Source organism: Chenopodium quinoa, unplaced genomic scaffold, assembly GCF_001683475.1.
Source record: "Chenopodium quinoa cultivar QQ74 unplaced genomic scaffold, ASM168347v1, whole genome shotgun sequence".
Taxonomy (NCBI): Eukaryota; Viridiplantae; Streptophyta; class Magnoliopsida; order Caryophyllales; family Amaranthaceae; genus Chenopodium; species Chenopodium quinoa.
The window spans coordinates 4,005,091-4,031,524 of record NW_018744080.1 but is presented as its reverse complement, the minus strand read 5'-3'; the positions used below and the strand labels follow the sequence as shown (position 1 = coordinate 4,031,524).

The 26,434-nt window shown below is 34.7% G+C and overlaps 3 protein-coding genes and 1 pseudogene across 3 annotated transcripts; all 4 read right to left on the bottom strand.

The window, feature by feature from the left end:
• Positions 1-5,273: 5,273 nt before the first annotated feature.
• LOC110691613 (F-box/kelch-repeat protein At3g23880-like) lies at positions 5,274-6,542 on the bottom strand. Its single transcript, XM_021868569.1, has one exon. It carries the CDS (start codon positions 6,540-6,542, stop codon positions 5,274-5,276), a length of 1,269 nt encoding a protein of 422 aa, XP_021724261.1.
• A 4,944-nt stretch (positions 6,543-11,486) lies between these two features.
• Positions 11,487-14,835, bottom strand: LOC110691555 (F-box protein CPR30-like). Its single transcript, XM_021868493.1, has one exon. It carries the CDS (start codon positions 13,309-13,311, stop codon positions 11,818-11,820), a length of 1,494 nt encoding a protein of 497 aa, XP_021724185.1. The 5' UTR covers positions 13,312-14,835; the 3' UTR covers positions 11,487-11,817.
• A 557-nt stretch (positions 14,836-15,392) lies between these two features.
• On the bottom strand, positions 15,393-20,614 carry LOC110691612 (disease resistance protein RGA2-like). Its single transcript, XM_021868568.1, has 3 exons — positions 20,566-20,614; positions 16,263-18,559; positions 15,393-16,214 (listed from the first exon to the last, which is right to left on the bottom strand). The coding sequence occupies exons 1-3, from the start codon at positions 20,612-20,614 to the stop codon at positions 15,393-15,395; spliced, it is 3,168 nt and encodes a 1,055-aa protein (XP_021724260.1).
• A 757-nt stretch (positions 20,615-21,371) lies between these two features.
• On the bottom strand, positions 21,372-22,416 carry LOC110691556 (annotated as a pseudogene).
• Between the last annotated feature and the right edge of the window lie 4,018 nt (positions 22,417-26,434).

Here is a 26,434-nt window from a genome sequence, read left to right as displayed (position 1 = left end):
AAGGCCAAAGTATGAAATATTGTACCTGAATCGACAAAACATGACCCTATTATCTAAAATGAGCATAAACATAACTAATTTAAAATTGTACTCCCACCATTTCTAAAAGAATGTTAAGTTTGCCATCTTAGATGCTCTCCTTTAATAGTTATTTGGTTATATTCAAATAATTTCTTATATTTAAATAAATAATTATTAATCTACATATTTCACTCAAAGATACATACTTTGTATTTTTCATTGCATCTATCCACACTATCAAGATATTTGCATACTCCCAATGTAACTATTCTTATTTACAAAAATATTTACATATTCCCAATGCTCCTATTTTTCAAAGTTAATTTAATACCTTAATAATAGTTACTCCCTTCATCCTCTATTGATAGTCACTTTTGTCATTTTTGGTGACTCAAAATGTTAGTCACATTTGCTTTTTTCTAGTACCATTAATATTATTTTTTTACCAAAATTCTCTAACATTTGCAAAAATATTTGTGCAAATTTAACTTTCCCATGTAAATTTTACTTTCCCATGTACTTTAATTACTTTTTCTCTCTACTTTTTTGCATACCCAATGTAATTTTACTTTTTCAACGTACTTTCTTTAATTCTCCTTAATTCCCGTAATTTTTCTTCAAAAGTAACTATCAATCGGGGACGGAAGGAGTAATATATATACTCCATATTTGATATATGTGACATTTAATCATTACTTTTGTAGTGCGTTTCTGGTGTGGCCAGCCGCACGGCGTGGCAAGGTGCCACATTAGTAACCCCTAATGTAACCCCTTGAAGTAACCCCTGAAGTAGCCCTTAAATTAACCGTTGTTTAGTAACCCATGAAGTAACCCCACTAGTAACCCCTGAAGTAACCCCTGTCTAGTAATCCCCGAAGTAACCTCGAAAAAACCCCCGAAGTAACCCCCGAAGTAACCTCTGTCTAGTAACCCCTAAAGTAACCCCCGAAGTAACCTCTACAGTATCCCCTGAAGTAACCCCTCTAGTATCCCTTGAAGTAACCCCTGTCTAATAACCTCTCTAGTAACCCCTAAAGTAACCCCTATCCGACCTAGTAACCCCTGGTCAAATCTATTAATCCCTAACCGGATATGATAACCCCTGACCTAACCATCAATTCCACCGATAAAGCCGCCACAAAACCACCAATTCCAACCACCACAACAATCGACCACCACCCATTCCAACCAAAAAGGATCAAAACAAACTATAAATCAATTTGGTGTATGAAGCATATGATGTCTACTAATGTAGAAATTACAGATCTAGGATTTGATGATTGCCTACTTTTTGTGCCTCTGAACAAATGGCGAGTTCTTTGCTTACTCCTCCGCAAAAACAACAAATTAAAATCAATGAGATAATGATAAAATAAAAATCCTCTACAAAAACATCAAACTAAAATCAATGAGAGATCATGATAAAATCAAAACCGATCATCAATGCAATCAAATTGGCTAATTAGGGAAGACTGAGATGATGATAGGAGAGAGAAAATAATAATTTGGTGATGATGGTGCCAATGACAGCGAAACCGACTAGAAAAGGCCAGTTACGATTCCATTTTTCTTGAAAAATTTCACTGAAAATGATGATTAGGGAAGATGAAGAAGAAGAGTGGAGGTGTTTTGCTGCCATTGCTGTAAGATAGGAGAGAGAAAGTGAGCAAAAGGAAGGGGAAATACAGTAGAAGTGGAAAAAAAAAAAAATGCAAAAAATGTGGCAGCCACATAATATGAAAGTTTGTGTTACTTTAGACTATCTTATTTTCCTTATAATTAACCTTGTAAAATCACCAAATATCACATTCTTTGAAATAGAGAAAGTATCTAAGAAAATACGAAGTAGTAATCTAAAAATAAGTTTTGGAAAATTTGAGGTTTTTTTTGGGAGCTTTGAGTTTCATAAGTTTAGGTGTCTAATTTGTGTCAAGAACATTACTTAGTTACTTGAACTTGTCTAATTTGTGTCAAGAACATTGCTCAGTTCTCTACTTTTAAGTTTTAACTTGTTGGCTAAGGCTCTTTATAATTCTCTTATATTGTGTTAACTTCATAGTTGTCGTACTTTGTTCATACATTTTAAATGGGCCGGGCTAGGCTTACTGGCCCATGGACAAGCTCGTCCTATTTAGGATTAGGCTTGATACGGCCCGACCCATTCCATATAAAGCCCTGTTTGGCCCGACCTAGCCCGTTGAACAGGTCTAGTTGTCAAGTAGGATAAAAACTTTTAGTTGAATAAAAACTGTATCTTTTCTAAAAAAAATCAATAGCGACATAATACTAAAACAGACACTAGAAATGACACGTGTCATTTCTTGGTGCTTTTACTTTACCTCTAACACTCATCTTTTTAGTATTTCAGTTCATTCCTTATATAAAAATATTCACTATATTTTGATTGAAATATTTCATCCCTTATTCAAAATAATCTTTATATATGTATATTAAGTTTATAATTTTAATATATTCTGATTGTAATATTTTATTTATTTATTGAGCTATTTCAATTCATTCCTTATATTAAATACTAGGTTTGTGCCCCGTGCGATGCCCGAGTTGTTTATGAAGTCGATTTAAATCTCTATACAACGTGGCGCGACACTCAAATTTTATTTTATTGAAAATAAAACTCTAAATTAATAATTTTATCCTAAAATTCTATCCAAATTTGATTTATAATAGAATTCTAAACTAACTTTTTTATCTCAGTGTATTTAAATCTATCCAACGTGGCGCGACACTTGACGAAAAGTTTAGTTATATGATATGATTCTATTTTGATTGAAATATTCGTCCCTTACTCAAAACCATCTTTTTATATGTATATTAAGTTTATATATGATACATATTAATTTCACAATAGGATGAAATATTAGAATAATGATTCTATATCGTATTATCGTATAGTCATTATAATATTTTTACTATATACGTAGTATATCAAATTACCATGCATTATACTAATTATTACTCATTGTGATATTCATTAATATAGAATATCAATGCATAAGATCTAGCGATTTAGCCTACAAAGCTACAATGATTCTATACCGTATTGTCATTGTAATATTTTGACTATGCCATATTACCATGCAATGGATTGTATTATTTATTAGTCATTGTAATATTCTTTGTTATAAAATATCACTGCATAGATCTAGACTAAACCAGCCAGAAACTTCTTTAAGGGCCTGTTCACATTTATTGAATTTCAGTTCATTTCAGCTCCAATCAGTTTAGTTCAGTTCAGTTCAGTTCAGCTCAGCTCCAATCAGTTCAGTTCAGTTCAACTCTTAATTTCCCTTTCTCATAAAATATTTATTTCAGCTTAATTCAATTCAGTTCAATTCAGTTCAGTTCAGCTCTAATCAGTTCAGTTCAATTCAGCTCCAATCAGTTCAGTTCAGTAAATGTGAACAGACCCTTAATTAAATCAAATCAACATTCTTTATATTAAGCAAATTATATATCATGCACAAGATTTATCTAAATAGGCTACTAGAATGTTCTTTAATATTATGTATATACGTTAAGAAAATCAAATCAATAATCTTTACATTAAGGTAATCTAATATCACGCACAAGGATTACCTAAGCAAGCTACTATATATTCTTTACATTGAGTAATTCAAATCAACAATCTTTATTACGTAGTAATAAAATAAATAAATAAAATAAAATAAAATAAAAAAAACAAAGCCATTTTTAATGTTCATATATATGCTATTATACCTTTGTAATTTCTACTCATCTTCAATTCATAATTATATTCTTATGATAAAATTCTCATACTACTAAATAAATGTTGTTTATCTATCTTTATGATATATTAGCAACTGCATGTCAATTCAACAAAAGATGGCAAACCAATTAACATGCATGATCACTTCTTAGTTAGAGGATTTGCAATAATTACTACATTTTTTTTGGACCTTAATATAACATTGCTATCGCATACAATTTTTTAAAAAATATTCTAGGAAAAATATTTTGAAGTATGACTTTATGGAATAGGTATGCAGGTTAAATGGAAAATTATTTAAATGTGCATGCGAGGTGTCAGTTATACTATAGTATAATTCGCAAAAATAAAGAATTGTAAAGGGATTGGTGATCAACTACCTTTATTCACCATTCTACTTTATTTATCTTTTCACTCAATTATTTCACGAGTTTATGTTTACATTTTGTATTATCAATTATCATAAATAAATTAGGTATTCGATATTTTGTTCAATATCTTTTTGTTTGTTATATATAATAGGATTATTAATGTACAATTTGTTTTAGACTTACCATGTATGACACGGGTCCTAAACTAGTTATCTAATAATCAAGTACGAGTAATATAAGAAGTTTATTTATACAAGGAGACTAAATATGGGAAAACAGAAACTATAATGTGAGAATTTTTTAAAATTAAAACATCACAATTTAAGAAAACCATCATAGAAACCAGCAATTACTCTGAACCAACAAGTACATATACAAGAATAAACACACGTCCACCCTTATAACACTTTTTTGCATTTTAAGATCAGGGAACGTCACTTTGGATTTAACTATCAAATTTCCACTCTTTAAACCACAAAGGAATACACATTAATCAAGCTAATTGGACGATGGATGCCCAAAGCCACATAAAAGGTACCTCCAAATTTTTCTGAAGAATCAGAAAAATGGCAAATTAGTCCATTTCATGAACTAATGATGAATGCATCACAATACAAATTTAAACCTGATGTTGTTTCTATATTATAATTTCCAATAGTGACTTTCTAATATGCTTCATAGTTGAATGAACCTGAAAAATACTTTGGAAATCATGATGAAGGCACAGTTTGGGAAAGCTTCCGGGTTTAAATACTTTGGAAAATCCTACATATATGATGCAATATGAAAAATCGAAGCTTAAAATCGAAGCAAAATTCAGCTAAACTGTCTTATAATTCGAGAGACAATCAGCTAAGCTTTATTCACTGATTTGCAGTACCACATCCTAAAAGACTTAGAAAGGGATAACAACAGAATGACAAATGTATGTATCAACACCAGCAACTATATATCACGATGTATGTATCTCTACAAGAGCAACTGATTTTCGCAATGTATGTACCTACAGTAGCAACTAATTTCCACAATGTATGTACCTCCGCAATGTATGTATCCAACCCAAGTAACTAAGCTTCTCAGCAAAGACTTCCATCTGCTGTTTTCAAATTTTCACAATGTATGTATCAACACCGTCATCCATCCTCTTCCCTTCCAGTTACAGCAAGAGGTGACACAAGGCTTTGAACATATTCCACTACACTCACTTTGTCATCAAAATTAGGAACCAAAAGAGTTTCTGGAGGATCGCGACTGAAGTCAGCAAGCATTAGCTCATCCCTAGACTTGAAAACCAAAACCCATTCAGACTTTGTAAATCCAAAAAAATCGCGACAATAATAATCATCCAATCTTTGATGAAACAACTTGGTCCATGATTCCTGCACTCCATATTCTTTCATCATGCACATCTCTACTACATCTCCATCCTCATAAATTCCCCAAGCACACAAGCAATCATTCAAACAGCACAAACTAAAAGCAAAATTTACACCTTCCCCAAAATTGGCATGAGGCAATTCCATCTTTGTAAACCCCTCCTGAGTAGCCAAATCAAAGACAAGAATACACTTATCCTGTCCTATTGCAATACCCCAATGCAAAGTTTCTTTCAGCAGTACTCCAATTCTATTAACCCAGTAATCTTGCAATACCAGCCTATTTTCCTGATCTTTTCGCGGTGTTTCTTTAGTTTTCCATTCTCGGGTTTTAAGCGAGTATACAAAGGCAACTGACTCGGGACGAGTTAAGCACTGAGGAAACTTAATGGCAACAATGTAGTAATCCTTATGAGATGAAACATAACCAAACCCAAAACTAAGGTTTTCATATGTCAATTGTTCATTAGGAACATGAAGTCCTTGAGGATGTTGAATCTCAATAAAAGCATGATGACCAAGAACAGGATTATAAACCACAAAACGAAAATCAGAATTAAAACAATAATCAGGAACCAACAAAGCTAAACCCTTACAAGAATCAACCAAAGAATTGAAAGGTGAATTATTAGGTTTGCTGAAATCAAGATTATCGGAAGCAATTATACGAGTATTACGGCCAAATCTGCTGAAAACAAGATTGAAATCTTCATAATCAAGATTGAAATCTCCATAATCAAGAGCCTCAAAGTTGCTAGAATAGTCAAGGGTAAGAACAGACCTCGAGGAGAGAGAAGATAAGTGGGTAAAATGGGTTTTGGCGAATTGGGGATCTGAGATGACCGACCTCCATTTTGTAGAGACGGATTTGAATCGGAAAAGAGATTTGACGGGAAGTCTTGGGAGGATTTCACAGAGTATGATGTCCTCCAGAATGTCTGAAAACTGGGTTTTCGCGGCGGGTTTCTGCGGCGGAGAAAACATGGAGGTGGGATTTTGCGGCGGCGATTGCGGCGGTGAAGACATGGAGTTGGGGTTTCCGGCGGCGATTATGGCGGAGAGAGGAAATGGTGGTGGTTTTGGCGGCAACACTTTTGTTTGAAATCACCGAAGAAGTGACTCAAGTGTACAAAGCTCTAATTACTTGGATTATCCCTCACTCTCTACAACGTTTGTAACAGGCATATAAACTACACATCATAAATTCATAACAAATTCAAAATTAATCCTTCTACTTGGGTACTTAAATCGGCCCAAATAAATTCATTCAACATGTTAAGTACATTAGATCCTAACTAAGGCCCTGTTTAGCTCACCTGATTTTAGCTGATCTGATCTGGTATGGTCTGATCTGATTTTATCTGATATGATCTGATTTTATCTTATCTGATCTGATTTGAACTTATATTTTCTTATATCTGATCTGAACTTATTTTTTCTGATCTGAACTGAACTTATTTTTTCTGATCTGATCTGATCTGAACTTATTTTTTCTGATATGAACTTATTTTAATTATTTCAACAATCTACTTTTATTTTAATCAATATTAATATTTTTTTTAAAACATATTAATGTTTTATTATTATTATTATTATTTATTATCATTATCATTATTATTGTTAAGAAAATTATTATTATTATTATAAAATATTTTAGATCCCTTACAAATATTTTAAAAGAAACATAAAAGTATTAATATTATCAGATAGTACAAGGTAATATACTTGTAATATTTGATAATTTTATTATTTACAATATCCCACATCATAAATGAACTTGTTTATAAGAAAGCATTAAAATGGAATCCTAAAAAACCTAAATTACATATTAAATTTGTCATGCTTTTTGTTATATAGAAAAAAAAGATTTGACTTGTTTTTGTTATAGGGAATTTTACAAATTTTTTGGTAATGTAAAATGGTTGACTAAATTAAATTGAAAATTATCATTTCATATTTCAATATTCCGAACAATTATGGGTAACACCTCTATTTTCCTATATAAAACATCTTAGTGTCATAATTTTCACACTCTAAATCAATCTCCTAAAATATTTTTCTATTCATTTGTTCAATAGGTTGTTTGTCTTTTATCTTCATCATAGGTATATACTTCAACACTCTATGTCATTAATTTTATCATTTGTCCATTGTTTTTTTTTGATAATGTAGGAAAATATACATTTATTTGATTTCATGAATTTTACATTTGACCTAATGCAAGTAATATCGATGAAAATGTAAATTACAATTAATATTTTATCTTCAGTTAATTTATTTCAAAAGAAACCTTTTGATTATAATCCTGGTGCCAATTCAACATTAATGTCTATAATTTATGCATGAAATATTGATTTCAAAGTGCTCTTTATCATAGTGTAATAATGGCTGGTAGGGTAGCATGGTTTGAAGAATGTACGGAGATATTGCTGGACATATGCTTGGAGATGAAAGAATTTGGATAGTTAAAGCTTAATTGGGATAGAATAGTGATTACTTTGATCGTAAAATGTGGAAAGCAATTCAATATCAAACAAGTAACAAATCAGTGGAATGATTTGAGATGTTTTGGACAATTCAAATCTCAAGGGAAAATACTCACAATAATGTCAAATATGGACACTAAACATCAATTGGCGATTATGGTTGTTGCATTCACACTTCACAATTTTATTTGATTACATGAGTTGGATATACCCATTGATAGTGATATAGAAATCGAACCAAGAGCAGATTATGATTTGTTTAACAAGAATCGTAAGGCTGTAATGAACGAAGTACAACTTAATATAGCGAAGGAAATTTGAAACTTCTTATGATGGAAATTATATTTGTAAACGTTTATGATTTGGAGCTTATAATGAAAATTTAATTATTATCGTTTATTGTTTGAACAATAATAATAATAATAATAATAATAATAATAGTAGTAATAATAATAATAGTAATAGTAGTAATAATAATAATAATAATAATAATAATAATAATAATGAGAGTGAGGGGTAGCTCAAGTGGTTAGAGCTTTCCTCCCGGTTCCAAGAGATCTTGGGATCGATTCTCACCCCTGCCCTTGTGACTCTTTAAACAACAAATAATAATAATTTGAACTTATTTTTTCTGAAATAAGGTGAACTAAAACAAGGCCTAAATGTGCTCCAATGAAACTAAAAGGCATCCTATTTTGATAGCATTAATTTTCTAGCGACTATGAATCATATTAGTACCCGAGTACTACCCGAGTCATCAAATTAGTACTCGAGTACTATGAATCATATTAGTACTCGTGTCATCAAATTAATTTTCATGGCCACTCTAAATCATATTAGTACTCGACTCATTCATATATCACTATGAATCATATCAGTACCCGACCCATTCACATACCACTATAAATCATATTAGTACTCGAGTCATCAAATTTTGAAGCAATAAAAAAGAAAAGAAAAATTAAAAGATTTATTTTCATGGCCACTCTGAATCATATTAATACTCGAGTTTAATTATTTAATTTTTCTTAAAGGAAAAGAGGAAAGCAATTACTCGCACGGAGTATCATCTATCAGTGATGCATGGCAAATGTATTTGAACAGGTAGCTGGTTTACTGCAAACGGTTTGATTTTTTTATTATTTGAAAGGAAAAAGGGATTAAAAGAAGGGAATTGAGAGTATATTTTGGTTAAAAAAATAAATATATATTGAGTCAAATTTTCTAATCAACAAGGAAATTATTGACGTTTCTTAATACTTCGTACAATCTTATTATCTTAATACTACAGTCTACAGAGTAGTGAGAGTAACACTAAAAGAATACATTTTTTTTTTTTTGAGGAAATACACATGAAATATGAATTGTCTTAGCAACTAGCTATTACACATGAAATATGAATTGTCTTATTAACACTAAAAGAATACATTTTTTTTTTTGAGGAAATACACATGAAATATGAATTGTCTTAGCAACTAGCTATTACTCCGAATATAATCATTGATTCTTCAATTCAATTAGCTTGTCATGGAAAATATGATTTCAAATTAACTCTCTTTGTAGCTATTTTGTGCCTTAATGGTTAGCTATTGATACCTTGCTAATTAAATAAGCTTAACCTTTTCAATTAGCCTTATAAATTTAATTATCTATATCTATATATTAAAACCCAAGGCAAAAATTGTAATCATGCCACGTGTCATCATTTTTGCCACGTGTTGTCATGGATTGATAAATGCTGTAGGGTCATGTGATTCAAGTCATATTAAAACTAATCATCAATTTTTCCTCACAAAAAAATAATGTTCATAATTCTAATTTTTTAATCCTCATTATTTCGTTTGCTCATTCATTTAACAGATAAAACAAACTAATATGATAATGAATTTTGTTAATGTTCAATAAAATTTAAAATAAAAAAGATTTTTTTTTAAATTATAAAACCATCAATAGATTTCATTTTAATTTATTAAAGTTATTTTTAAAAACAATTTACTATAGTTTTTTATATACAAAAAAATGACATGGGGCATCGCCCGGGCCTCAAACTAGTTTTAATATATTAATCTCCAAAAATTTTGAAAACTTTTTTCTCAAGCAAATTAGCCAAGTAAGTTCCTATTGGAGTTGCTCTAAGCGTAACAAATGGCACACTATATAAACACACATTCCACCCATATAACACAAATTCTTGCATTTTAAGATCAGAGAACTTTTCCTCAAAAAAACACACACACACACACACAAAAAAAAAAAAAAAAAAAAAAAAAAAAAAAAAAAAAAAAAAAGGGAACTTCACTTTGAATTTAGCCATCAAATTAAATTTCCACTATTTAAACCACAAAGAATACATATTAATCAAGCTATTTATTAATCAAGACCTAGAATGGGACGACGAATACCCAAAGCCACAGAGTAGGCAGCCTCCAAATTGGTCTCTAGAGTCAGAAAATTGGCGATTCAGATCAATCAAGGCAAAGTAGTCCGTTCTATGAAGTGATCATAGTTGAATGAACCTGAAAAATTCTTTGGAAATCATGATGAATGCAGTGTAGGAAAGCTTCCGGGTTTGATATTATCCAACATATATGATGGAATTTGGAAAATCGAAGATTGAAAACATGTAAACCAAAATAGAAATGATCACATCTATGAAAAAGATAATAACATACAAATCAACCAATATCAGTACACAATATAGGATTTCGTACATGACAAAACACACATAGTTATGGTCACAAGTCGAACTTGCAACTGTGTACAAGATCAGCTCAAATGAAATCAATAATTAAAGGGTGTAAGAGTTAAACGAGTGCATTTCTAATATTGTTCATTTGTTCCCCTTTGTTTGCAAGTGAAGGCACCCCCTGATATTCTTTTATTCAAGCAGTAGATACTAATAAAACGATTCATTAATTCAATCAAAGAAATGTCTAAGTGAATCCAACCTGATTAAAGCACTTTGACAATATAAATGTCAAAATCAAGATATAATATGTAGACGCAAATAATAATAAACCCCATGATCCATGGCAAGATGGAGATGAAAAATGAAACCAAATTAATACTCCGTAATTCAAAACAAAGTTTCTAACAAATACTCACATTGCTCTTCTTAATGCAGTAAATGACCTACCACTACATAACCCTGGTTTCATTACTGTAGAGTAGTGATCATATTCTTAGTCCACAACACAACAGTCTGCAACACTTCATGCAGCCAAATACAAATGTGGCTTTGACATTTGTTATCTTAGTAACGTAACAGCTACGTGGTTGCACTACTCCAGAAGACCACCCGATCAGAATTTCATGTTTAGTACCAAATATAACCAAGAATATTTAAATTCAAGAAAACATTTAAACAAGAGTATTATTCTTTGATTATACTACAATACAAATGGTAGTTGAACCAATTTGTGATCAAATCTACAATAAAAGAGATAGAAGAGACGCAAAATATTTATCAAACCAAGAACAGAACTCATATTCATTACCAGCACAGGATAGCAAAATTCACTGATGTGCAGAATCACAAAGGGATAGCAACAGAATGACAAATGTATGTATCAACACAAGCAGCTAATTTCCTCAATGTATGTATCTAGCTATCTACACGAGCAACTGATTTTCACAATGTATGTACCTACAGGAGCAACTAATTTTCACAACGTACGTCTATGAACAGCTATTTTTCACAATGTATGTACCAGCACAAGCAGCTAACTTCCGCAATGTATGTATCCAACCCAAGTAACTAAGCTTCTCAGCAAAGACTTCCATCTGCCGTTTTCACAATGTATGTATCAACACCGTCATCCATCTTCTTCCCTTCCAGTTACAGCAACAGGTGACACAAGGCTTTGAACATAATCCACTATATACACTTTGTCCACAAAATTAGGAACCAAAAGAGTTTCTGGAGGATCGCGACTGAAGTCAGCAAGCATTAGCTCATGCCCATATCTAGAGTAGAAAACCAAAACCCTTCCAGAACTGGTCAATCCAAAAAAATTGCGACAATAATTACTAACCGATCTATAAGTAAACAACTTGGTCCATGATTCCTGCACTCCATATTCTTTCATCATCCACATCTCTAGTTCTTCTATTTGATCAGTTCTTCCCCAAACACACAAGCAATCATTCAAACAGCACAAACTAAAAGCAAATAATACACCTTTCCCAAAACCATCATAAGGCAGTTCCATCCTTGTGAACTCCCCCTGACTAGCCAAATCAAAGGCAACGATAAATTTGTACTTCGTCTCTACTGCAACACTCCAATGCAAAGTTTCATTCACCAGAATTCCAATTCTTTTAATCAAGTGATCTTGCAATACCAGCCTATTTTTCTGATCTTTTCGCGGTGTTTCCTTTATTGTCCATTCTCGGGTTTTAAACGAGTATACAAAAGCAACTACTTCAGGACGAGTTAAGCACCTAGGTAACTCAATGGCAACAATGTAGTAATCCTTATGAGATGAAACATAACCAAACCCAAAACTATGGTTATCATATGACAATTGATAAGGACGAAGATGAAATCCTTGAGGACGTTGAATCTCAATAAAAGCATTAGGGTCTTGACCAAGAACAGGATTATAAACCACAAAACTAAAATCAGAATTAAAATAAGCATGAGGAACCAACAAAGCTAAACCGTTACAAGAATCAACCAACCAATTGAAAGGTGCATATTTAGATTTATCGGAAGCAATAAAATGAGTATTACGGCCAAATCTGCTGAAAACAAAATTGAAATCTTCATAATCAAGAGCCTCAAAGTTGCTATAATAGTCAAGGGTAAGAACAGACCTCGAAGATAAGTGCGTAAGATGGGTTTCGGCGAATTGGGTACTTGAGATGATTGCATTCCATTCACGAGAAACGCTTTTGAATCGGACTAGGGTTTTGGCGGGTAATCTTGGGAGGATTTCACTGAGTATGATGCCTTCTGGAATGTCTGAAAACTGGGTTTTTGCGGCGACGATTACGTCTTCTTCGTCGGCGGTATTTTTCAGCTTCTGGGTTTCTTTGTTCTGGGTTTCATTGTTCTGGGTTTCAGAGTTCTGGGTTTCATTGTTCTGGGTTTCAGAGTTCTGGGTTTCTCTGTTCTGGGTTTCATTGTTCTGGGTTTCAGAGTTCTGGGTTTCTCTGTTCTGGGTTTCATTGTTCTGGGTTTCAAAGTTCTGGGTTTCTCTGTTCTGGGTTTCGCTCGATATGATGTGCATCGGAGTTTCTTCGTCGGCGTCTTCGGTGGTGATTTTCAGCTTCTTATGCGACGGAGATTGCGGCGGAGAAGCCATGGAGTTGGATTTTGCGGCGGCGATTATGGTGGAGAGAGGAAATGGTGGTGGTTTTGGCGGCAACACTACAGTTGGACTCTAAGAAATGCTTTGTTTGAAATCATTCGAGAAAAACTACAGTGTATTTAATATTGGTACATAGTACCAAGATATTTATAAGTGGACTAAAACTAGGAAATTAGGACTAATAAATTTCCTACTTATATTAGGACTAATTAATTTCCTACTTATATCAGGACTAATTAATTTCCTACTTATATTAGGACTAATTAATTTCCTATATAGGTGTTAAATACCGTCATCCAAAATTATCAAAACCGTCAATATTTAGTGTGAATGGACAACCATGTCCTTAGTACTTCACTACTATCTTCCCTCTTGCCATCAGTCACTAACATCTTGACACCACCACCCTAATTGATGACTAACACCACCACCACCACACTGACCGACGACAATCACCACTGCACCGGCGACCCACCACCTTCCCTCCTTTTTTATTTTTTTATTTTTAAATTTCAGGCAATCGCGGTAACCAAAGCCCAAAATCAATTATCGTATATTGTAAACGGAGCCCAAAATCGTTTACCGTGCATGGTAACCGGTGCCGGAGCTCAAAACCGGTTACCGTAGAATCGGTTAAGGTGCACGGTAACCGGAACCCTAAACCGATTTCCATGCGTGGTAGCCGGTTTTGGGCTCCGGTTACCACGGTTGCCTAAAATAAAAAAATAAAAACCACCACCTTCACGCCGCCCAGGGAAGGTGGTGGGTTGTCATAGAGGGGGGTGTGGTGGGTCGTCGGTCAAAAGGGGTAGTGATCGCCGGTTGGAAGGGGTTGTGGGTTGCCGGGAGAATGAAGGGATGGTGAAGTAGTAAGGGTACGATTGTCCATTCACACCAAATGTTGGCGGTGGTGATCATTTTTGTTGGCGGTGTTTAGCAATCCACTAAGATTTATGATATGTATAGATACTATACAACTTTTCTTCTTAGTTCTTCACTTCTTCCTCCCCAAAACAAAATTACAAGGATAACAACACATTTCCTATTAAAAATTTAAGTTCTCACCTCCCTTGTAAAAGCAAAGCCATAAAAATAACATTGCAAATTATCTACATAATTGCACTTTATATTCACACAGCACTACAGAGGTTGCTATTTTGATGCAACATTAATTTTCTAGCCACTATGAATCATATTAGTACCTGAAGCATCAAATTTTGAAGCAACTAAAAAGAAAAGAAAAACCACAAGATGCCTCCTACAATAAAAGTCATAGCTAAAATAATCGCCTTCTGCAATTTTATATCCAGGTTTCCTCCAAACCCCTGAAGTATACCAGAGAAAACCTCTATGCCTAGAATCAACAACAAAAAAGCCAATTTATCAGTATCACATGAGCGGATACGCCTTGACAAGATCACACTGCTAGTTAAACCATACTAACCCATGATTCTTGACCAATGTTGTAGGCTCAACCACAATAGCCGAAAGAATTAAAGATTGTTCTTACCTTTTACTTTAGAAACCTCATCTGCAAACCATGTTTGTTATGATGGAATTTCAATTGTAGGATTTCAACCTTGATTTTTACTCAAAATATGTAACAAAAATAGTTAGCACACCATTTAAAGCAGAATTACTGTTAGCAAAGAGCATAAGAGATATATATTTGGGCAAACTTAAACCAGAGTAATTCTAACTAATTAATGATCATATAGCTCCAAACTGTGAAAATTTATTGCAAATCAGCACAAGACCCATCTAGAAAGAGCAACAATGCTGTGACTTACATAAAATGAGAATGCTTGAAAATATTAAATATGATGTCAATTGTATTGCAGGGAATAGTACAGTATTTGCTTGTTCGCGACCCTGGTTATGAAATAACAATGATTATAGAGAAGCTGCGTAAGTCATGAATGATCCTCTTGGAATTTGATGTCGGGGATGTGTTTAATGTAAGGCCAATCCTCCCCAGGGGGATCTTTTTTACATCTACTCTCCAGGATTTCTGAACATTTCAAGAGCATAAGTTGTTTCAGTGAGGTGAGTTTGGGCATCCATTTCGGAATTGATTAGAGTCTTTTGCAATCTTTAATATAAAGGTATTCGAGGGCAGCCAAGGATTGCATCCAATCAGGCAGACTCACTAGCTGTGGAAGACTAATAAATGACAAAGTGAGGAGAGAGTGATGAAGGTATTGCCATGGCCTGCCATCCTCTGATAGCCTCACATTAGGACAATTCCATATCCGTAATGCCTTTAAGGCATTGAGATGCTTTAATCCTCCAGAAATACTCCTTAGTTTGTCACAATTATAAAATCCTAAGTATTCCAGAGAAAACGAGCAGTTGCGAAACACCTCCTCTACTTCTTCCAAGCTTTCCACCTCCTCTACTTCTTCCAAGCTCTCCAGCTCCCCCTCAATTGTTAAGCTTTCAAGACTCTCAAAAGCCACCATGGACTGAGAATTTAACCATACCACATTGTCTATATTCACGTTCCTTAATGTACTACTTTTACTCGAATTTTCAGGATCAAATATTTTCAGTCTTTTATTGAAGTTATCTAACCGTAGTTCCTCCACCTTGAGACACAACGGAATACATGTCAACTCTGGGCAATTCACTATCCTCAGTCCAGAGAGACATAATCGCATGTTTTTGTTATCTTCAAGGAGAAAAAGATCATCTCTCCATCCTTTCAACATCGGCAAATGAAACAACTCAAGGGATTCCAAGGAAGGGAAGATTAACACTCCTTCAGCACATTCTGATTCAGGCGTGGAACTGAAAACTGATGAACTTAGTTTTATGTACTCCAACTTAAGCAAACTGTTAAGACTAAGGAATTTGAGATGTCGCAAGTTTCCTAGACATGGCAGGTACTCCAGCTCCTAGCAATTCCAAAGAAGAATATGCACAAGATTCGGGAGAAGTGTTACCCAACCTGGCATTCTCACACCACGGTACCCCCATACTTCTAACCGCCTGAGATTCGAATGTGGTTGCAGCTCTTCCATTAATCTTCTTGCTTCCTCAGTATCCACATCTCCATCAACCACCCTGTGATGGAAATGAAATGTAAGGCCCTTGAGATGTTCCTTACTCATTAGATAATGTCCTTCAGCTCTGTTTTCGTCTATCTTAATGACATTTTTAGGCCACTTAAACCAGATATCAAGACAGCCTTTGATGTTGTTCATCATCTTTAGATCTTCCAGTCCATCAAACCATTGTTTTGTAGTTGAATGACTCCCTTCACCACCGACTATAAAATCAGTAAGCCTGTGAAGGCCAGTCAACTTACCCATCCTCTTGGGAAAACAAGTCATCTTGTGGCAACTAGACAACGTTAATAAGGTCCTAAGCTTCACCAGCCTGCTCAAATCTTTTGGCAACTCTTTCAATTGAAGGCAATAATTTAACTTTATGGTTTGTAGATTACATAGCTTTGTAATTGACTTTGGAAGCACTTCAAGTCTGTAGTTCCATGAGAGATCTAAATACCTCAAATGCAACAGTTTACCTATTGATTCTGGCAACGTTTTGATACTTGAATGAGACAAATCCAATGCCCTGAGGTGAAAGCAAGTGGCTAATAATGCCTCCGTGAAGAACTGCTCTATATTCACAACTTGAAGCCACTGGCCAACGCAAAGATATGTTCGAATATGGGACTTGTATAATGTACATCTTGCAACTTTGCTTCTGGTAACTGACAGATGACGAAATGTATCATCCAAGATGCCGCCTAAGGTATCCGTTGCACAAATCTCCAATTTGGTTACTGTTTGAGCAACATCGTGCATAAGATCATGTATCTTAAAATTCACAATATCACCATATACATCTTTTTCTACGTCTTGAAAAAAACATCTTCGCAATAAAATTGAAATATATTCCTCAGCAGCATCTTCAATGCTTTGACCTTCATCCAAAGGGACAATATAGCCTTGTGCCATCCAAAGGCTTATTAGCTTCTCCTTTCTTATCTTATGATCCTTAGGAAACAATGCACAATAGCCGAAACAACTTTTCAATGGAGACTCGAGATTATGATAACTCAGCTTCAATATAGGCATGATGTCATTCTGACTCTCTCTAAGGTTGGCTAATCGTATTTGCGCAAGTGATAGCCACTTACTCTTGTCTTGACCATATAAGAAACTTCCTACCACTCTGATAGCAAGAGGAACTCGAGCACATCCTTTAACAATCTCTAGCCCAATCTTGACCAAGTCATCAGGAGGCATAGACGATTGCAATCCAAAAGCCATCCTTTCAAATAAGCACCAAGAATTCTCCTCTGACAAGCCTTGGAGCTCGTATGTTAGACCATCTCCTATAAATTTTGCTGTCAATTGTGAACGTGTTGTTACCATAATCCAGCTTCCTCTTTGACCTCCGATTAAGAATCCTGCCAGGGCACGCCATTGATCACACTTCTCAGACCATACATCATCTAAAACAAGCAAGTATTTTTTGCCTGCTAGTTTATCGCGTAGATGTTTTTGTACCTGATCCATGGTGGAGTGCTCCTGAGGCTGACCAGTAGTTGAAGTAATCTTACAAAGAATTTCTTTTATATCCAGTTGCTTCTGATCTTGATCAGAGACACAAGTCCACAACCTCAAAGGAAATGTACTTGTAACCCTTGGATCGTTATACACAAGTTGAGCAAGAGCTATTTTGCCCAACCCCCCAATTCCCACAATCGTGAGAAAAGATACATCGCGTTGCACATTAGAATCGAGCATCATACCAATAATCTTCTCCAAGTCATCCTTTCTTCCAATGATATCATCTGCATCCACATAAGAACAGGTCTCGGGCCTTCTCCTCCAGATAGGCTCGGGATCAAGCTTAAAGCTAAACCGAGTACTGTAAGCAATAGCATCCAGTTTCTTTCTAATTTTCTTAACCCCTTGAGACATCTTATAAGCAACACCTAGTGGGTTATCAGAAAAGAAACGACACACCTTTTTAGAGAGACTACCACCAGCCTCCAAGAGTTTCTTCTGTTCAGCAAGAGTAACAAACTCGTCCAGCAGATCATCAGCTTCAAAGACCGCACCCTTGAGCTCATTAAGCATATGCTTTGCTTCATGGGAGAGATCCTGCTTGGCCTCTGCATCAAGAAGCACAGCATTGACAGCAGAGACGGTGCGTCGGAGATCATCAAGCTGGGATTTGTAGCCAAAGACTGTAAGGATCTCTTGAAGCTCTGAGCACTGCAACGCTGTAAGCAGAGTTTGAGCACCTGATAGCACTGCCAACAATATCCATTTTTTTTTTCTTGAAATAAGATGTGAATGAATATGGTAATGATAGATTTGTAAGCTCTGATATACACCAACCAAGCAAGAAGTAATGCAATTGAATATGGTTGAAATCCTGTAGCAAAAGGAGATTAGGTAGTGCTATATTGTCATCATTTCAATATTAAAAAAGCTAATTGGAATAATATAAGATCAATTTGTGACACCGGACCAATTATATATCTTGTATTAGGTAGTGCTAATGTGCTACATTGTCAAATCTGTCATCATCAGTCATTAGCACAGTTAAATACTTAGCATTATGTAAAGCATAAAATTTCAGTGGTCCACGAATTGTTTTTTTCTTTCCTGATTTCACTGATCTAGTGGGGTTATCAACTAAATACTACTGTAGAGGGAAACGGGACAAGGAGTAACCATATACTCCCTCCGTCCCTTAAAGATTATCCCGTATAATAATGGCCCAAATAGAATATGCACATAGCCGTAACTGATTTAATACATTAAAAATCTACAAATAGAAGACCTCAAATCATAGGGATAAACAGATATTGGTGTTTCCGGTTAAAAAAATACACAACACCGAGAGTACTAAATACCCAAAAAACTGATAAAAGCAGTGCAACCTTGGATCCCCACCCTTATAGCTAGCATTTGAAGTGGAACTAGGGAAGAGGTGAATCAGATTGTAGCCAACATTGGTGTTTCAGATTGGTATTCTTATCAATGTGTCTACTATTTGAAATTACTTTTACAATCTGATGTAATAACATAATTTTCTTGTACTCATTAGAAATATATATTCTGATAAAGTACAAACAAAATTTCAATAAGACTTTTCCAGCTTCTAAACTATAGGATTGTCTTGGTGGAAGTAGCCTTTCTCTTCCAGAGTTCCATGGACTCGTGAAGAAAATCTAAGTTACTGAGAGACAGATATAAGATCACAGGGAAAAGTATACAGAAAAGACAGCTGAATCTTATGAAGAAATTAGAATCATTGTCTTTAGACAGTAAAACAATGATCTAAACTATACCCAAACCTAAGATCATATCCTGTTCACGCTGTTTCCTGGCTAGTTGGCTCTATATGCCCCCCCCCAAAAAAAAAAAACAGAAAAAAAAAGCCTGATTAACAGCTTAACCAAAATTAATGGATGTTCATTGTGCAAAATTATTTATGGATATGAGTCAATATCACAGCTTTGGGGCATTCATATAGTGAGGAAATTTCATTTACTGGGGGAAAATGAACTGCCAGACATGACTGAAGAATCTCACCAAAAGCTTAACCAGACTCATCAAAAGGATTGGTTAGGTCAATAATTTCATGTTCAGGCAAGTCAGTCTTTGCTTAATTTTGAGGTCAAATCAAATTTTCAGTTGTTCTACTTCTACAGCAGTTACCAGGATTTCATGTCAAAAGTGTTCAAATCAAGAAAAAAATTGGTGGACTCAGGTTGGGTCAGCTTTGTGGCTTTGCCAAGCATTAGCAAAGATAATGGTAGTACATCTGTACATTGAGTGACGGCCCCAACTCTCTTGTCCAAACTTACTCAAATCAAACTGGCCAAACAAAAAAAAAGTAAGCAAATAAGAACACACGAAACTAAGGAAAAACTTTCAACAAACAAAACAAGCAAAATTGATGGTGAATTAACTAAGTTTATGAAATAATATTCAAAGATGTCCTAATTTAATTAGTTAGTCTCCAACAAAAAGGCTAATACACAAAACTTTCGAAAGTGAGGCTGGCCTGTTATTGAGCACCAAAATAATTTACCACACCACTGTGAAAACTTATGCATTAAAAAACCAGCTAATTAATATCCCCACAATACTAGCTAATACACTTTCAAAACATGATTAGACATTTCGGCCAAATATTAAGAAAGTATTAAAACAATGCAATTCAATAATAATAAGCTAAAAGTGCCACCTGATTGTGTAATAACCAAAGGCTTACTCTCCAGCATTGACTTTCTGTCATCCTTCAGGTTTCTGATATTGGCCATTGGGGTTGTACTCATCCAGATTAGCCCCTTTCTTACCTGCATTAATAGGAAATAATTACCATTTTCTGGCATGTCCATTTAATGCAATCTAAATTCAACTCAACACATACTCTAATTAAACTCAGAAATAACCAACTGCTAAATCAGGTTTGTGAGTCAAGTTTATAAAAAAAAAAAAAAAAAAAAAATAGAAGTTCTAAAAGAGTTCTTGTTTCGCACATTTAGAATCTGCTTATCAACCTCTAGCGAACACAACAAAAGCTGTCAAGTAATGACCATGTCGCAAAACCAGGTTTCATTACTGAAGAATACAGATCATACTCTTTGTCCAAGACATACATACTGTCTGCTGCACCTCATGCAGCCATATATCGAAATATTGATGTAGGATATCAGTAATTACAGCAATTACAAAACAATGCAGCTTTTTTTAAAATCCTCTGGTTGTATTTGCACCTCATGTCCTGTAACATAACAGAAACAAAAAACAACGAAACATTCCCATCAACCCTGCCCCATTAAAACCAACTCATTTAAACACATGAATACCAAACAAGAAATTTGCTAGAACAAATCCATTTCATTTCCAACCAGTTATTTTTTGGTTTGCTATAATAGCAGATACTAGTTAAACCATTTTGTGATTGAATCTACAATAATTGAGATAGAAGTCATATACATTATACATGATACTTTATCAAACGCAAACGCAAACGCAGAAAGCAACTAGAATTCATTCACTAAGTAGACAAGTAGCTAAAGTTTATTCACTAGTTTGCAATATCATTTTATTCATTTATAGAGGGATTACAAACAACTAATTTTCACAATGTATGTAGTTTATTGGCTCGCGTGGACATAATAATTTAACATAAGTCAACTCTAAAAATTGACCAAACCCGACCTCACCGAACCTGATCAAGACGTCCGAATTGACACCCCTAAACATAACCACCATTAACCCGAATAACTTGACCATTAACCCATTCACCAGCATCACTAGCCAAAAACCCAACAACAGGAGCAACATCTTCAACCTTCCCCAACCTTCCTAAAGGACACTCATCAACCACCTTCTTAATCATCTCCTCTGATTTCCCCTCAAAGAACATCTCCGTCGCAACCGGGCCCGGCGCCACCGCATTGACCGTAATCCCAGTCCCCTTCAACTCCTTCGCCAATATCTTCATCATCGTCTCAACCGCCGCCTTCGACGCTGCATAAGCCCCGTATTTCTCCTTCAAAGACCCCACTAACGACGACGACACCGTCACGATTCTCCCACCACCACCGCGGGTAACTCTGTTGGCTGCCTCCTTGATGCAGAGGAAGGTGCCCCGGGTGTTGACGGCGAAGATGCGGTCGAAATCAGCAGCTTCAATGTCGAAGATTGAGGAGTATTTGGAGTCGATGACGCCGGCGGAGGTGACGACGATGTGGGGTTGAGTGTTGAAGGTTTGTTCGGCGGTGTTGAAGAGGGTTTTGACTTGGGTTTCGTCGGAGACGTCGGCTTGGACGGCGATTGCGCGGGGGTGGCGGTGGTTGTGGTGGTGGTGGAGTTGATTTGAGAGACGAGTTGATCGGCGAGGGTTTTGGAGGATGGAGAGGTGTAATTGATGACGAGCTTTGCGCCGAGTGAGGCTAAGTGGAGCGCGATTGCTCTGCCTATTCCTCGGGATGCGCCGGTTACGATGGCGACTCTGTCTTGGAGTGTGTTGCCGGTGGTTGATGAGGATGCCATTGTTGGCGATTAATGTTGTGTGGTGAGAAATGAGTTAGTTGGGAATTTGAAAAGGAAGAAGGGGGGTATAAATAGCGGTGAGCATGATACGGGTATCCGTATTGTTGATACTAACCGAATTGATCCATAAACCGAATTAATAAGTTTGGATACCCAATAAAATATCTATTAATCATATCATATCATCATCATCATAATATAAAACTAGGCTTTTAGTCAGGTCACGAGGCAGCGACACTTGACGTTCCAACTTTTCGCCAAGTATCGTGTCACGTCAAACTGGGTAACCATTAATTTTAAGACAAATTTAATGATATATTATATAATAATAATTATTTATTTTATAAAGGTTAAAAAAATTAAGTCAACCATGGTATGTGAATAGTGCAAAAATCAAAGTGATGCATTTAAAAAAAAACGGAGGGAGTACCCAATAACCATACCGATAACAAATTATATATCGTAACGAATACCCGAACTATATGGTTATTGGATCGGATACCCTAAATTTTTGGAACGGTTACAGATCGAATTTTTGGGTTTTCGGATAGTTTTGCTTGGCCGTAGTTTAAATAAGAGATTTTGAAATGTTTTTTGAGGTTGGTTTGAGGTCCGTGCTTACGCTTTTTTGTTTAGGTGCGTATTTTGAAATTCTAGGAGTTTTTCTTTTTATAATCATATTTGTCAACTTATACGAAGAATTGTGTTTTGTTGTTATATCAATTTTAATTGATTAGAATAAAAGTCAAATATTAATGAATAATTGTCAACTTATACGAAGAATTTGTGTTTTGTTGTCATATGAATTTAAACTGATTTGAATAAAAGTCAAATATTAATGAATAATCTTAGGTATTGTTTGATTGCACTAAAAGGGAAGGGGGGGGGGGAGAATTCATGTGAATTGAAAATAGGGGGTTTATTTGGGACATTTTTTTAATAACTACAATAAAATTGTGGTTATTGTAACTTAGTGAAACACAACCCTTGATTAATAAAATTCATCATAACGACATTTTTTTTACAAAAAAAATAAAAATAAATAAAAAAACTTTTTAAATACCAGAAAATTTTGTGGAACAATGAAATTTCTAATTTATCTTACTTGATGTTTCCAATTTTTTTCATCTTTAATGTCAATTGATTGGTTCCTTGAAAATTAGATACAAATTTCGCAATTATTTTTTTTAATCATCTTCTTCTTTTTCCCTCCCTTTTTCTAGTTTTCTTTAACAATGGAGGATGATTTTTTTTTTTATTAAATTTAATGCAAAAATTATGGGCTTGTAATATATAATGCAGTAAATAATTATTGTTAATATACTGTAATCAAATATTGATTTTTAATAGAGATGGGAGAATTATTAGAACTTAGAAATTGCTAGAATATGCATCAATGGCAAAGTTTAAAATTTTTTCATTAGAAACTATAAAACAGTTTTTTACTCGTGATCAAGAAAACAATATATTTTTTTTAATTTTTAATTAAAAATGAGAGTCAATTGGATGAATGGACAAGATTGAACATTTTAAATATAGGGCCAAGATTAAAACTATTTACAATAGCTACAATTTTATTGTAGCCATTGAATAGTCTTCCGTTTATTTGATTGAACATAAAAAGTTAAAACAAGTTAACTCAAAATTAAATTACCAAACAAGTTAACTCAAAATTCCCAGGATTTATAACAACTACCTCCATAATAACCAAACAAGATTTAGTTATTTTTTTAGGAATTTTAATTCCAATGAAATACAATGCTTATGGAATCCTTGCCAACCAAACAATTCCTTATTTGAGTAATCAAATTAGAACACTTAAGACCATGTGGAACCAGATATAATTTATTTGGACAATCTTGAGATTGGAATAAATATTATCGATCTCTCGGTCCAATTCAAATCCCTTAAAAATAAATTTTGGAGTTGATTTTTTTTTTGTTTTATTTATTTAAATCAATTACAATATATTCCTTGTTACACTGGTTTTGTAGTAAAGGACATCTAAGGTCTCGAATAATTATTGAACATCCCAGAAAGTATTAATTACTATGAAATGATGTAATTATAAAGTATTAAGTTAACTTTAGCAAGAAAGGATGCAAACCATCAAATTCATCATCATTAAGTGTAACATTTTCAAGAGAAAAAATCAATGCATTTTATCAGGGACTAACATTTCAATAGCTTCTGAAAATTTTAGAAAATCATTCTAATGATGATGGTTATGTTATATCAGCAAGAAAAAGTAGGAAACAATGATGATAATGTTGCATCAGCAAGAAAATTATCAAATGGTATGTTGATGATTATGTTGCATTAGCAAGTAAAGGGGGGAAATGATGATATCGATTCAACTACTATTTTTTCCGATAAAAGAGGAGGGCAAGTCCAAATAAATCGGCGCAGCTACTATGAAATCGACACCTTTTAGAAAAGTTGGATAATCACCAACTGGAAAGAAAAACAGCATGTCTTTCATTCATAAATTTGTAATAGACTCATCTTCTTTATCAACTCCAATCACATGTCTTCCATTTTGTAAATTTGTATAGGCTCATGATCATGTGGTGGATCCATTAGTATTTCTGAAGTCATTATGATTTGTACAAGTTTAACGTAATTTATTAATTCACGAATAAGTTTTACGGATAACTTTTACGTAATTTTTTAATCATCCTATTTTTGAAAAGATAAAGGATTTTATTTGGAATAAAAGAAGTGTGCTTTCACAAAGATTAAATCTAATTTAATAAGTTTTGTGCCCCGTGCCCGGGTAATTTATTGAATTTTAAGATAAAACTTTTTATTTAAAATATCCTTCTACGTTATTTGAATTTTTACTTTTGGAAATCACTTTACAATCATACTTGTAAAATAAAATAATATAATACTATTGCTCATAAATATATAAGTGATTTTAGGAAAGAGTTTGAGTTATCAAAAAATAATTTATACATATGAAATGTGTTTTTGGTGTTTTCTGCTCCCTCAAGAGAGTTACAACTCCAAGACTAGTCCGACGCGGTCTGTACCTGCAACACATGAAGACTCCGGTTGGTAGGAGCTCCGCCTCCGACGATCAAGTTATTATCGGTTGAAGAATAGGAAAAGGTGCAGAAAAGGTAAAAGTGAGATCTTCTCGGATTCCGAGATCAGATGTTTTCTCTGATGTGAGGGAAAGTAGGTATGATGCAATAATTGAATGTGTCCCCAAAATGGGGAAAATCTCCCTATTTATAGGGTCATTGGAAATTGCGCCCTCTCCTAGGTCATTGTGACCTAGATTTGGTGGGTTGCCCCCGTTTTGGCGGCTTTTTGGGGAATTGGGCCTTGAAAGCCGCAATTCTCCATTGCTGACAGTGGATTTCATGTGTTAGCTTGCGAGTGACCCTGTTTGGACCTATCTTGGGTAGACATGTGTCCCCATCTGATTGGACCACATGGCGGGGTAATTTTACCCAAAACATTTTCTCCTCACAGATGTCACATGGCGCACCATGTGGCATCTGTGACACTTGTCACTTAGTTATTGGTGGAGTAGTTTAAACTGTTCACCTTCTTGGGAGATTACAAGGTTACCCCTGAATTACCCCTCATTTTTTTTGCATATTCACGAAAACATACTTGAGAGAATTTGAGACTTTTCTGAGAGAAAACTGTCATCTGTTGTTTGCTTACAGTCCGCCTGCTACAACCGGTTCGTGTAGTCTTTCAACAGTACCTTCACACAAGGTAACCGTCTGCTTTTTTCTCTCTCAAAATTTTTGCTTTCCGCCCGTGTTTGCTTTTCCTTTTCTTTATGAATGGTTTCGCAAACACACACGGCACGACCTAGGATAGTCGTCATCCGGTCACTTGGGACGGCTGAATCTAGGACTAGGGTGCCGCCTGCCCCATTATGCATTCGTCCCCAAATCCGCCCGTCTCTATGTCTGTGCAGGACACTATGGCCAGAACTAAGAGGACTGCTCAGGGTTCTAGTGATGACGAGGTCGAGGGTCCTATTAGGGTGCCCAGGAGCGAACTCTATTACTATGAGCCTGACCCCAGGTACGCCGACGAATGACTCCATCTTG

Bases quoted from the DNA above. Each gene is read 5' to 3' on its own strand.
- LOC110691613 (XM_021868569.1), bottom strand. From the start codon at position 6,542: ATGTCTTCACCGCCGCAATCGCCGCCGCAAAATCCCACCTCCATGTTT.
- LOC110691555 (XM_021868493.1), bottom strand. From the start codon at position 13,311: ATGGCTTCTCCGCCGCAATCTCCGTCGCATAAGAAGCTGAAAATCACC.
- LOC110691612 (XM_021868568.1), bottom strand. From the start codon at position 20,614: ATGGCCAATATCAGAAACCTGAAGGATGACAGAAAGTCAATGCTGGAG. The intron at 18,560-20,565 runs GTAAGCCTTTGG...CTCTGCTTACAG, and splicing joins CAGAAAGTCAATGCTGGAGA to CGTTGCAGTGCTCAGAGCTT. The intron at 16,215-16,262 runs GTAACACTTCTC...TGGAATTGCTAG, and splicing joins GTGTGAGAATGCCAGGTTGG to GAGCTGGAGTACCTGCCATG.